The following is a 14,380-nucleotide window of genomic DNA, read 5'->3' on the forward strand; positions in this document are numbered from 1 at the left end:
AGAATTTAAAACACATAAAAATGAATAGCAGAAGCATTGAAGAAAAGTCTCCATAAGGCTAAAGCCATATACATCAAGAGAATGTGGAAAATGCTAGTAGCCTCTGAAAGCAAAGAACAAGGAATGGCTGAAGGGCCAGAGTCCCTGCTTGGGTCAGATGGACAATATGAAAGCAAGCCAAGAAAATGCAGAACTACTGAACCCTGCCTGGAGATTCACTGAATAATCTCTTATCAGAAAATATAAAAGCAAATAAGAAGCATTTCAGTCCAAGAAACCGAGGATGTAGGTAGATAAAATATATGGCATGGGACATATTTGGCCCCTAATATATTTAGGACCCTTTTGCTCCCTCCATTTACATTTCTAACACTCCAGTCAGGGCCGCCATGCTTTCTCACCCAGAATAATGCACTAGTCTCTCCAGCAGTTCCCATGTTTTTGTTTTTACTGTCTTACAATTCCTCCTTTGCAGAACATCAGGGAAGATCTTTAAAAAAAAATAACCAACCAACCAACCAACCAAATAAACAAAAACAACAGAAATCAGCCTGGGCCATGGTAGTTCATGCCTGTAATCCCAACTACTCTGGAGGCTGAGGCAGGAGGGTTGAAAGTTCAAGGCCAGCCTGGGCAATGTATTGGCTGGAGGAGGTCCTGAGGGTATAGCTCAGTAGTTGGGCAGCCCTGGGTTAAATTCCTAGTCTCTATCTCTCTTTCATATCCCCAAAAGGAAATGAGGAAAAGAAGCCAACATAAACCAGGTGATCTGATCTATTCAAAATCCCTCAGTGGCCCCATGCCTGCCTGATGGTACCTGGCTACCTGTTTGTCCTTCACCCAGTATGTGCTTCTTTTGGGTTAAAACAGCCAAGGGAATTTCCATCTGCTGCAAACTTGAACATTCCAAGCTCATCCTGACTATAGCGCCTTTAGATTATGGAGCTGGTCCCTCTGCTCTTAATGCTCTCTAGCAACCACCAGATGAGTATCTTTTTCTCACTCAGATCTCTGAGAAGCCTTCCCTGGCCATCCTATCAAGAATGGCCGTGGCCCATTCATTCTCTGTAGAGGACTGAGCAGGTCATTGCTTTCTTTCTCATCTATGTTTATTTTCTCTCTCAGCCCATTGAAAGGTATGTTCCACAGGGTAGGTGGCCTGTCTATTCATTGCTCTGTTCTCAGTACCTAGAACAATATGTGGTATTAAGAACCGGGGTGTACCTCAGTGGTAGAGTACTTCCTACCATGTATGAGGCCCTGGGTTGGAACAGGGAGTAAGAAGGCCTGGGGAATTCAAAGACAAAGGGGATCAGCACAGGTTAGGGTTGGTGTCTTGGGGATGTTTTTAGAGGTGGTGGAATCAAGTTGGAATTTTGCTTAGGGTTTGGCAAGATGGAGGAGAGACTTGGGCAACCTGGGCTAGAAAGATAATGATGAGAAAAGTCCACAGCCTTTAGATGTGGTGTTGAATGAACCAGTCAGGAGGGCCAAGATTGGTGGGGAATGTGACTGAATAGTTTGGGGTCAGAGAAATGTTGGGAATAATTTGAAAACTAGACAGACAAGGTGAGTACCTCTGTAGAAAATAAAGTGTGTGTGTGTGTGTGTGTATCATATTACTGTGCAAAATAAAACTATGTTTAGTACAAAGGGAATTATGCTACAGTTTCCTCACAATTATGTCATGATTAACGTTCTAAACAACTTCCTCACTAATATAGGAAGTATTTTTAGTTAAATGTCCCTAGAACACCTCATTATGTCATGTAATAATTCTACTGATATTCATTCACAGGTGATGTCCATAAAGGATTTTTTTTTCTCTAAAAAGAATATGTACTCTTCCTTTTAAGTAACTAGGCTGGGGGTGCATTATTACAAAGTTTTGCTGAAAGAGAAAGTCATAATATGCAACTGACTTCATTTTATCTTCATGAAGGAACCATGAAAGCCATTTCATGTTTGGGGAATGTGACAGTCACTTATAGAGCTTGTATTTCTTGTCATGAAGCTTGGCCCAAACTAAATATCCACAATGAGAGTTTTTCTATAAAATAAGGCGCACGCGCACACACACACGTTCCAAAAAATCTTCAGCTATTTTTAATATTTCAGAGATGCCATATGTTAACAACTACTTAGGTCATTTTTTATGCCAAGGTCATCTTAGGCTGCCTTGATTAGGAGTGAATTTGACTGACAGTTTTGAACTAAATGTTCACTGAAGGCCAGAATTCTTCATTTGCATGCTTCCCATGCAACCTGGAACTAGCTACTTTAGCTCAATTTCCTCAACTGTGAAATGGATTCAATAAATAGTGTCTTAAAAATTCAATGCAAACTGTAGCTGAAATAAGCCTTATGCTAACCATGGCCTGTTCTGACAGGAGATTTCCTATATTCTCCCTTCCATCAGCCCTAAGAGATGCTATTTTATAAAAAAAAAAAAAATCCATCAGATTTATTTAGGTTGAGACTTTTTTGTTCAAAATAGCCTCTATCTCATATAAAACATATGAAGATTCAGAAACAGTGAAAAATCCCAACATAGAAAAGCCACCACAGACCTCTTGATGCAGAAGGACTTCCAAGTGGGGTGAGCTAGGACAGTTCTATCTACCCACACAGCCCGCTTAAGGAAAAATAGGGAGAAGGGAGTATCATAACATTCCCATCTTGGTCCTCTGAACTTGAATCTCAGGGGCTATACCTGCTGGAAATGGGCAGCTTCTTCTCTGAAATTATGATTTGCTCTGTTTTTTTTTTTAATTTAAGAGATCCTTTATTGCCAAGATCTCAGAATAAGGCAGAACTTGCTTTTTTCAATGCTTGCTTCACCAGTATCTTATAGGGAAGGTGTGAGAAGGAGAGGGGAGGTGAAATGCACTGCAGGGCACAGAACACACTCAGTAGGTCATTTGGTGTCAGAAAAGTAAAAGAAGACTCAGTGGATCTGCAAGAACACAGGTGGATCTGCAAGGAGAGAATAGCTTGAGACAGAACAGCAAGATAAGGGATAAAGCTGTACATAGCTTGGAAGCAAAAACACAAAGCTGAATGAAATTACATATTTAGATTGGATGAGTGCAGATCAGGACTTCCAAAGATGAAATCAGTGAAATGGGATATGCCAGAAATGATCCCCCAGAATGGAAAAGGAAGAAAACAGAGAAAATAGACAAAGGAGGCAGATATAGAGGACTGAGAGCAAAAGAGAACTGAAATGTTTTTGAAGAAAAAACAATGGAATACATAGTAATAAGCATGATATATGAAGGAAACAAGTTTCTGTAGGTATAGAAGGACAATCATATGTAATTAAAAGGGCTTATTAGGCTCTACATACAAAACCAGTGGAAAGCTGGTTGCAGTGGCATGTTCCTGTAATCTCGGTGACTCTGGAGGCTGAGGAAGGAGGATTGTGAGTTCAAAGCCAGCTTCAATAACTTAGTGAGGCCCTAAGTTGAGGTCCTGGCTAAAACTAAAATATAAAATGGGCTGAAGATGAAGTTCAGTGGCTAGAAGCCCCTGAGTTCAATCCGTGGTACAATCAGTCAATTGATCACTAAAGATAAAACCAATGGAAAGAGACCTGTACATTCAGGTAAATCTTGGTGAATATTGTAATGCTAAGGAGAATCATACAGGGATCCATCCAAACATTTAAATCTGTCAAGCCATACAGCTAATTAACACAAACACGTTTCCATCAATTTCAATAAACTCGTGTTGTATAAAATAAATTCTAGGAATTGTGGGTTGGATTCCATGTTCAGCTTTACTGTGTAATGGAGGCCAATTAAACACTTTCCAAAACTTGGGATATCTGTACAAAGTGGGTATAAATATTTCTTATGCAGGTTGTGAGATTAAAACTGTCAGTGTGGCCAGCCTCGGTGGATGATGAAATCTCAGTCTCTAAGAGAAGCAGGGAAGCAACTTGATGGATTAAGTGAAAAAGTCAGTATAACTCATGACATTAAAAGGAGGCATATTTTCTAATCTGTCACCATTTATTGTGTCAATGGCAGATGCTTTTCACCTTCCACCCACCCTCATGTGTTCTGAAGTGCCCATATTTTGTCCTTAGTAATGCATCGCCCTCAAAAAAGCCAGGGCACCTGGCAGGGAAATTGATTCCAAATTCTCCAGTAGGAAAAACCTGAATTGGTCCAGAATATTCGTTTTGTTGTCTAGAACCAATGATAGCTTAAAAAAATGCTACAGGACAGAAGAGCAAACTTAAAGAGGCTTCCATTGGCTAACAGGGAAAGGTCATCATCAGAATAGTGACAATAATCACACTAGTTAATTGAAATCAGCTGATATTCTGTAAAGCCAAGGATTAGTAATCATATGCAAAAGAGAAAAGTGAGTATAAAATGAACAAAATGTAGTTTAATATAAGGAAGGGTATGTAGAATAATATATGTTTCATTATTTATTGATTTTAATAAATAAAGGGGTATTAATAAATGGGATTCCTGTAAAGCCCTGCACCATTTAAAATTTTAATAAATTCACTTCTATAAAATATGTAAACAATCTGCAAAATGCTACAGAGAAAATTTACCCAGAGAATAGCCTATTTGACTGCAGGAATCTTATCTTTTGGTTTATACATGATGATTTTGGATACTGATACTGATATCATTCAGTATGAGATGGTTTTTATTACCTGGAATATTACAAAAAGGAATTTAGAAAAAAACGAGGCATTAATAATTCAGTTCAAATGACGAGTAAACTCCATCACTTCTACATTTTGCCAATTATTTATATCTTCTATGGATCAAAATGTATTAAAGTTCTAACTGAAGATGTATTTTACAAATATATTGAATGTATGAGTATTCGCTTCCTGTTTGAGTTAGGTATCTCTACATATAAGTACCAAAAATCTACTTATATTCTGTCTGTGTGGGAAGAAGGGTAAAACACAGAAAATTGTAAGAAATCATGCAATCCAGAAAAAAGCTGAAGTTCTACCAAGACAAGAAAGGATCAACTGCCTCAATCTCATGAGTACCCACAAAAGCTGACTGAAAGAGGTGTGCTGGAACATGGTGAAAAAGCCAGGTGACAGGGGAAAGTTAATTAGAAAATGTGGCCACTCTTCATCCAGGGTGAGACCTCTAGATAGCTCTACTAATTATAGTAAGGTGCCAGTAAGTACCTTTTTTAAACTTTGATTTTTTAATTTATCTTCCATTTTTCCCCCAGAAGCTTCTTTTTCTTTAATTTTTTAAATTTAAATTAAAGTTATTTTTAACTGATACATAAAATAAAATCATACAGTTAATGGGATACCATGTGATGTTTTGATTCATGTCTCTATTATGTAATGTTAATGTCAGATTAAACATATCCGTCTCATCTAACATTTATTAGTTCTTTATGGTAAAAACTTTCAAATTCCTTTCTTCTAGTTTTTTGAAATAACTTCATTATTGTTATATTAGTGTTGTATATATAGTCAGCCTATTGTACAATAGGACATCGTAAATTCTTACTCCTATCTAACTACAACTTAGGATCATGGATCAACTTCTCTGCCTCCTGACTCTCCGTGGTCTCTGATAATCACCCTTTTGCTCTCAATCTCCCCCTTTGTAGATTCCACATAAGTAAGATCATGTCCTACTTGTCTTTCTGTGCCTAGCTTATTTCACTTAGTGTAATGACTTCCAGTTCATTTTTATTTTTGTGTAATTATGTACTCATCGGAAGTTGCAAAATCATACAGAGATGTTCCCCTGCTAGATTGTGCCCTCCCCCAGTCCTGCCTGACCATGATTTCATGTTACAAAGTTATAGCTCAATATGAAAGCCAAGACTTTGACAAGACCCCTATTTAGTTTCAGAGGGAAGCTGGAATGAATATCCTAGAAATTAATTCCCCGTACCCTTTCAAAAAAATCTAAGTATCTTTTATTCATATAAGCTAGAAAAAATTTCTTTTCCAGCTCTTTCATGAGGAATGACAATATAGATACACAGAAATGATGTGAGGGCAGAACCCTCAGAAAATAAAGTTTGTCTCTGTGAGGGGAACACTGAGAATATTACCAAGAATTTTACCCAGGAGAAGGTATAGGAGAAAAATCTCATGTTTCCATATTGTTTATACAATAACAAATTATTGTCCATGGTTTTCAGGTCTTTTTCTTGGTACTGGATTTTTTTTGGGTGATATTGCATACTTCCTCTTAAAATTTACCACAACAATTTTCAGTGTTTCTACTCTATACATCCAAATTTCTGTTCAAACTAGAAGTTATCATATTTTCTCGTAAGGCAATAAATAGTTAAAATGAACTATCCTGTATGTACTGAGACATCAGTCATAATGATTCAGTTAGGATTTCAAGGATCACAAAGCAAATTTGTGTTCCAACATGTTTTTTTCAAAATATGAAAGTCTTCCTATAAAGAGAATATAGACTTTGTATGACATGAAATTTGCTCCTGGAATTAAATTTGAATTTTACAAATAATGTATTTACTGCTTATTGAGAATATACTAAAGTTCCTTGCCAAGAGATTTAGTGTGTCTGAGTTAGAAAAATCCAACAGGGTGGTCATTACATACGTAAGTGTCTGCTTTCAGAGTTACATCGAAAAGTAGACACCTGAAAGGGGAAGATGTTTTCCATAAACATTTGTATGAATATTCATAGATCATGTTGTTTACCTTGGAACGCCTGGGTATTCTTTCATATGTCTGTGTCTGACCATCTTCTAGTACATTAAGGGATTTTATTTTTTGTTTAGAAAAGCTTCCTTATTTGAAAATGTTGAATATACAATGTACTGTGGAATTTGACAAAGACATTTATTTTATCAAAGTTCATTTTTCAACTTTGAAAAATCTTTCTGGCTATTTTTGGCATTAATGTTTCCATTTTCATTAAAAAATGAAAATGTCCTTTTTTCATGATTATCTTCAAATTCTCTCTTAAGTAGCCTCCAAATTACTGTCTGATTTTTCCAACTATTTCAATTAAGTGCACTCCTAGAGAAGGACCATGGAACATGAACTGCCAGAATGAGTCTCCCAGCTGTTCCGTAAAAGCCTCTTCACTCTTCTCCACTCTTCTCCACTCCTCTCTGCCCTGGTGTGTGTCCTCAGACCTACAGAGGATGCCCTTCTATGATTTTCAAAATATTTTTGCAAGGTTATCTAATTTGGTCCTTACAACATCCCCCTTTCTACAAACAGGGAATTGAGGCAGAGAACTTAAAGTTGAGAGGACTTGGACCTCTGTCCAGATTTTTCAATGATAAGCTCTATGCCTTTCTTCTCTTACCCTGCTTTCTCAAACTGGACTCCAACCCAGTTTGATCCACCCTACCTATATACTGGAGACATACTGCTTTCAGCTTCCGCCATGCTACTGGGCAGCCAGGATACCCCTGAATGGAGGGCACTGGTCTCTCTCAACTTCTCTATCCCCTCTGAACACCCAGTTAGTATGGGAAGGTCAAAGGCATTGAAACCCAAAGCACCTATGGAATTAAAGTAAGTGTTCCTCATTGTGTTAATCACCTTTACCCACTGATTACCTTGAGTAATAATGATAATGATAATTACTGTGATCATTACTACATATCAAGGACGTGATATGTACTTATTTGTTTGATTTTGCTAAATGTATCACTTGTTTTTACAGCGTCTCAACAAAGTGGTTTTTAATTATCCCATTACATAATGAGGATAATAAGTGTAGAAAAACACTAAACTTGCCCAAGGTCCCAGTGCTGGAAGGTTTCAATGCCTGAGTTTGCTCCTGGACCCCTCAGTCTCCAGACCTGTGCTCCTGGGTGTTAGGCTGGACGTGCCCATCCCCCACAGCTGTCACAACACCTGCTCCAGGTTTATTTCCTAGTGGCAGCAACTACATTTCTAAAGCACTTATTCATATTTGGAAGAATACTAAATTCTGTTCAAACAGAAAGAATGACAGAGGTTTAAATTTCAGGAGTAATTAAGTAAGATTCTAGAATCACTTTCATTCTTCTTTGTCTGGGTTCCTGTCATTACTCGGCTGAGAGGACACAGCTCATTCCTTAAGGTTTGGATGACTTGCTATCTCTGTTTCTTGTACTGAATCATCTCATCATATTTTCTTATATCTCTGCTTTGCTTATTTATCTCTTTGTATGTATCAAATTAGTTGTTTGAAGCTCTATCCTACTCACACAGGAATTTTGAGTCTGTTTTTTCTTTTTCTTTTGTACCAGGGATTGAACCCAGGGACACTTAACCTGTAGTCACATCCTTTGCCTTTTAAAATTTTTTTAAATGTTATTTATTTATTTATTTTTAAATATTTATTTTTTAGTTGTAGTTGGACACAATACCTTTATTTCACTTATTTATTTTTATGTGGTGCTGAGGATCGAACCCAGGGTCTCGCACATGTGAGGCGAGCAATCCACTGTTGAGCCACAACGCCAGCCCCCATTTTTTTTTTTTTATTTTGAGACAGTTGCTTAGGGCCTTCTTAAGTTGCTGAGGCTGGCTTTGAACTCAAGATCCTCCTGCCTCAGCCTCCCAAGCCACTGAGATTACAGGTGTGAACCACCACAACTGGACTGTTTTTTAAATTTCTATATTCTTACTTAGGGTTCATTTGTAATGAACTTATTAAGTGTTGAAAATGGTTTAATCTACTCACAACACATTAACAACACTCTTATATATGTAATATATATATATATATATGTATGTATATATACATATATATATATAATCTATATATATGAATAATATAAAACATAGTACATGTAATAAGCAGAACTATCTAAAACTGTTATAAACAAAGTGCATTATTTGCTTCCTTAAATTCAGTAAAGAATTAATCCCTTTTTTTTGTTAAGAATTTCAACTACCCAAATCAGACATTTTTCAATAGCATTTTTTTTGTCTTCATGTTCTGGTTCTATAGTAGGAATTTAATGGTATATTTCAACTTTCAGTAGTGACATGAGAACAATGGGAATGGACTGTATTTCCAGATTCCTCTGGCTTTCTCTTTCTGCCCCTGTGTCTCTGGGTCCATATGTCCCTTTGGTCCTCAGGTTGAAAACAATTTTATTTTAATCTGTGCCTGTGCCCTACTTTAGGCATCATTCTTTATGTGGAGAATTGCTGAGACATGGTGTGGTCCATCTTTATGATGAAAGCTATCCTACATTTTAGAGTTGCTGTCCTTTTTTTTTCCAATGTAGGAAGTTAAATACAGAAACTAAAAACTGTTATGTGGTGCAAGAATAATTTTTGACATTACATTTTTATTTGATTTAGGCCGAGGTGATTCAGGTTGACTGTATTAAACCAGAACTAAAAGTTCCAAACCAGATTGCCTAAAAAACTCAAAGTGACTTAGGAGCAGTGGTCATTTGCATTCCGGTTTTAATTGGCTGACCCAGGTATGTCTGGTGGATGAGTAATGTAATATCTGTACCCTGGCATCATTCAGTTAGCATTAGCAAATATTTAATCAGCCGTTTTAGATAGGGTTTATTAATTTTTGTTTAACTTATGATAGCCAAATAATAGATTCATTTCCTCCTGTGAGCACTGTACCAATCTTCTCTCCCATTTTTAGAATATGCAGCTTTAGACATTTGTCTTTGCTATTAGAACAAAATTCTGATTGACAAAATAATAGCTGCTAATGCTGATTGAGCCCTGTAGTATTTTATAAGATTGGTACTATAGGCTGAGTATCCTTTGTATGAAATGCTTTGGATCAGAAATATTTCAGATTTGGGAATATTTGTGTGTACATAATGGGAGGATGATATCCAAGTCTAAACATGAAATTTATTAGTTTCATATATATCTTATATGTATACCTTATATGTAGCCAGAAGGTAATAAAGTCATTCAGTATTTTTAATAATTTTGTATAAGAAACAATGTTTCAAGGTGTGGAATTTCCCCCTCACGGGATCATGTCAATAATCAAAATATTTTGGATTTTAGAGCAATTCAGATTTTGGATTGTTGCATTAGGGATACTCATCCTGTGTTCAGATTAAGCCACTGAAGCTTTAAAAGGTTGAGAAACTTGTGGTTTGCAGAGCTGCAAGGGCAGAAGGAACTTTCAAAACCATGCATGTCTGATATCAAAACTGGTATTCTTCAGAGACCCTATGCCTAATAGAAGAAAAAGTAGGCCCAATCTTCATCATGTCATATTAGGCCTCAACTTCCTTAATGAGACTCCTGTAACACAAGAAATAAAATCAAGAATCAATAAATGGGATGAATTCAAACTAAAAAGCTTCTTCTCAACAAAAGAAACAATCAATGAAGAGAGAACCTACATTTTGGGAGCAAATTTTTGCAACACGCACATCAAATAGAGCATTAATCTCCTGGGTATATTAAGAACCCAAGAAACCTAACACCAAACCAAACCAAACAAAAACAAACAACCCAACCAATAAATGGACTAAGGAGCTGAACAGACACTACTCAGAAGAAGACATACAATTGATCAACAAATATATGAAAAAATGTTCAATATCTCTAGCTATTAGAGAAATGCAAATCAAAACTAAGATTTTATCTCAATCCCGATAGAATGAATGGCAGTTATCAAGAATACCAGCAATAATAAGTGTTGGTGAGGATGTAAGGGAAAAGGCACACTTATACATTGTTGGTGGGACTGCAAATTGGTACCAACATTCTGTAAAGCAGTATGGAGTTTCCTTAGAAAACTTGGAATGGAACCAAAAGGTCTTAAAAATGGCATACCACAGTGACACAGCCACTTCCATGTTTATAGCAGCTCAATTCACAATAGCAAAACTGTGGAACCAACCCATATGCCCTTCAAATGATGAATGGATAAAGAAACTGTGGTACATAAACACAATGCAATATTACCCAGTATTAAAAGAGAATACAATTCTTGCATTTGCAGGTAAATGGATGGAACTAGGCAACATCATGCTAAGTGAAAGAAACCAATCCCAAAAAACCAGGGGCCGAATGTTTTCTCTGATAAATGGGTGCTAATCCATACTGGGGGGGGCATAGGGATAAGTAGAGGAACTTTGGATGGGGTAAAGGAGAAGGGGACAGGGGTAGGAAAAATAATGGACTGAGACAGACATAATTACCCTAGGTACATGTATGATTGCAGGAATGTTGTGACTCTACTTCATGTACAACCAGAGAAGTGAAAAATTCTGCTCCATTTGTGTACAATGAATTGAAGAGCCTTCTACTGTCATGTATACCTAATTAGAATTAATAAAAAAACAAAATATAAAAAACCGGGGTTCTTACTCCCATACTATTTTGCCTTTGGGTGTATGTTGGAGCATAGTCTGTTTTCTGTCCTATTTCTATTATCTGCAATTTTGGGAAGGATTTTAGGAGTCCACTTACCTATACTAAGCATCATGTTAAGATGTATCTACATGGGAGAATTTCTAACACTGTGTTGTTCTAGATATAATAGGAAGGCCAAGCTCTGTAACTTGACTGTCAAAATCTGTCCCTATGTATCCTGACAGAAAGCATTTTGGCTACAGGACAGAAAATTTATTCAGAATGTTTGTCACCAATACAGTAGCCCAAGATTATATTGCCAATAAAAATATTTTAGTAGAGAATGGGTGGCAGATCTGCACAAGCTCTGGAGTAACTTCCTGGGGGTGACATGAACGTTTATGATAATATCAAAGGGGAGAACAGATGTTGTGGGGGGTAGTGGTGGTGGCAGGGTGACAAAATACCAGAAGGCAGTTCAAACTGTCTCTGATGATAGTATGTAGCAGTAAGAATTTTAGCCTTTATGATCTTTAGCTCTGGTGTTCTTCCTATGAATGTTAGGCTTCATGGCAAAATAATTTTATAGATGTAAGTAAAGTTACTAGTCAGGGAACCTTAAAATAGGGAGCTGAACCTGGTTTACCCAAGTGGGCGTCATTTAAACCACAGGCGCCTCTAGAAGTGAACATTTTTTTGTAACAGGGGGAAAGGCAGAGATTCCACACATGAAAAGGGTTTGATGTGCCCTGTTGACTTGGAGATAAAGAGTGCCATGTGAAAAGGAAACAGGGACTTCAGTGCTCCAACCTCATGGAGCTGGATTCCACCAAGAACCAAAAATAAGCTTTGAAGGAGAATTTTTCCCAAAGGCTCCCAAGAGGAGCCCAGCCTGGCCAACACCTTGATGTTTGCTTGTGAGGCCATATGCAGAGGACTGAGCTCATCCATTAGTGCCTGAATTCTGCCTCATGGAATCAGGAGACCATAGATGGATCTGGTTTTAAGTCATTAACTTCGTGATAATTTTTTTTTATGGCAGAAATGGAAAACTAGTGCAGTATATAATTGATCCATTATTTTTCATAAGACCCCTGTAGGAATTTTCAAAAGAAAAACATTTCCTATTCTGGATAGTGAATAATACACTAGAATATTTACTACAGTAGTTGATTAGATGATGTGGGGGAGGATGCAAAGGGGTAAGATCACATTGGCAACATTGTTGCAAAACCACAGTCTTTCCAATTCAAATTGGGTCTGTTTCAGGGCTGTCTGGTTAACCCTAGTTTAAATCTAGGAGAACAAATGGTCTCTGCTCCTCAGGATCTCACCTTTGTGGAAAATATTATAAACACTGGAGAATTAGATTATCTTATTCTTTAGGCCTCACTACTCAGGAAGTATTGTGTATCTATAATGACAATAAAACATTTACTTTGCAATATGTTATGATGTGTTGTTAAGGAATGGTGCAATGAGAACGAGCTGAATTTAGCTGAATTTAATCTACTGTTTTTTTTTTTTAACCACTGAGCCACATCCCCAGCCCTTTTAAATTTTTTGTTTTGAGAGAGGGTCTTGCTAAGTTGCTTAGGGTCTCACTAAGTTTCTGAAGATGGCTTTGAACTTGTGATCCTCCTGCCTCAGACTCCTGAGTTGTTGAGATTACAGGCATGTGACACCATGCCTGGTAATCTATTGGTTGGTCCATGGCCAATGGATTCATGCTTGACTATACACAATACCATTTCATGGTGTTACAAGTGACTAGTTTTAACAAAATTAATCAGTAAGAGTGTATGTGACAACAAAGTAGGTCTTGAGTTCAAAATTGAGTTCAAATCTAAGTATGAATTTGGAACTGGAAAATTGAAATCAGAGATGCAAGATTTTTTATTTCCCTTTTTACCTTTATGTTGCAGATTAATCTTAAAGATATTGGTGAAATTTATAAAATACGCATTGGCCATGACAACAGTGGAAAGGATCCAAGGTGGTATCTGGAAGAAGTGAGACTGGAAAATTTGGTCACATATGAGCTACTTTGTTTATCAGTTGATTCCTGGATAGCCGAGGATGAAAATGATGGCGATGTATGGAAAGAAGTGCCCATTGCGAGAACTAATAAAGCTCAATTGCCAGGTAGGATTCCATTTCCTTTGAGATATATATTCAAATTTAAAACAATTGAGGGCCAGACACTAAATATCTTATGCTTGACAGGCACTAAAGTCTCTATCAAAATGTCTCAATTCTGCCAGTGTGATGGGGCAGCAGATCTAGATAATGCATAAGGAAATGGCATGGTTGTTTGTCAATAAATTTTATTTTGTGGACACGAAAATTTGAAATTGTGTAATTTTTACTTGTCAAAAATAGTATCTTGCATTTGGTGTTTTAAAACCATTATAAAGAATAAAAAGCATTCTTAGATCCTGGACTGTAAAAAACCAAGTGACCAGCAGGTTTGTCCCTCAGAAAACAAACAACAAAACAAGATATGACTTTGCTTATCTTTACTGTAGAGCATTAGGCTTTGTGTCTGTTCAGAGGTGAAAAAAGTATATACAAGGATGTGTGCATATGTCCAACTCATCTTTCTATAAGCTGCTTTGCCACCCATTGCAATGTGACTTTCTTTTTTAGCTATACTTTGATAATAAATGCCAGCAATCCCCAATTTAGGAGCACCTGAATTCCCTTACCATTTTGTTGTTGTTGTTTCCTAACAGTAAACTCACATATTGCCTTCATTTTTGCTCTGTCCATTCCCTGTATTTGTAAGAATCACTTTTTTCCTCCACCACTGTAGTGAAAATGTCTCTCTCATTGAGCATTGATGATCTCTTTGCTCAAAATCAAATGACTGTGCATGTCTACATGTCAGTCTATGTGTTTGTGTGTGAGTATGTGAGTTAGTGTGTGTGTGAGAACGTGTGTGCACATAAGAGTGTGTGAATGCATGTGTTCTCAGTGTCTCAGACATATCTGCTGTATTTGATACTCATAGTTTCTCATTAGAGAGGCGGAGATTTCTAGAGGCTCTGGAGCCAGACCAAAAAATGGGTTCTAGAGTCG

At 37.0% G+C, this 14,380-nt stretch overlaps 1 protein-coding gene across 1 annotated transcript in view; it reads left to right on the forward strand.

Moving 5' to 3' along the window:
* Rp1 (RP1 axonemal microtubule associated) overlaps positions 1-14,380 on the forward strand; it is a 316,472-nt gene that overhangs the window by 268,008 nt on the left and 34,084 nt on the right. The window contains exon 26 of the mRNA XM_046428620.2: positions 13,225-13,444. Within this exon, the coding sequence (XP_046284576.1) occupies positions 13,225-13,444 (220 nt within the window). The remainder of the gene's footprint in view (positions 1-13,224; positions 13,445-14,380) is intronic.

This window comes from Marmota monax, unplaced genomic scaffold (assembly GCF_021218885.2).
Source record: "Marmota monax isolate L192 unplaced genomic scaffold, Marmota_monax_Labrador192_F-V1.1 WCK01_AAM20220418_F8-fsc00044, whole genome shotgun sequence".
Classification (NCBI taxonomy): Eukaryota; Metazoa; Chordata; class Mammalia; order Rodentia; family Sciuridae; genus Marmota; species Marmota monax.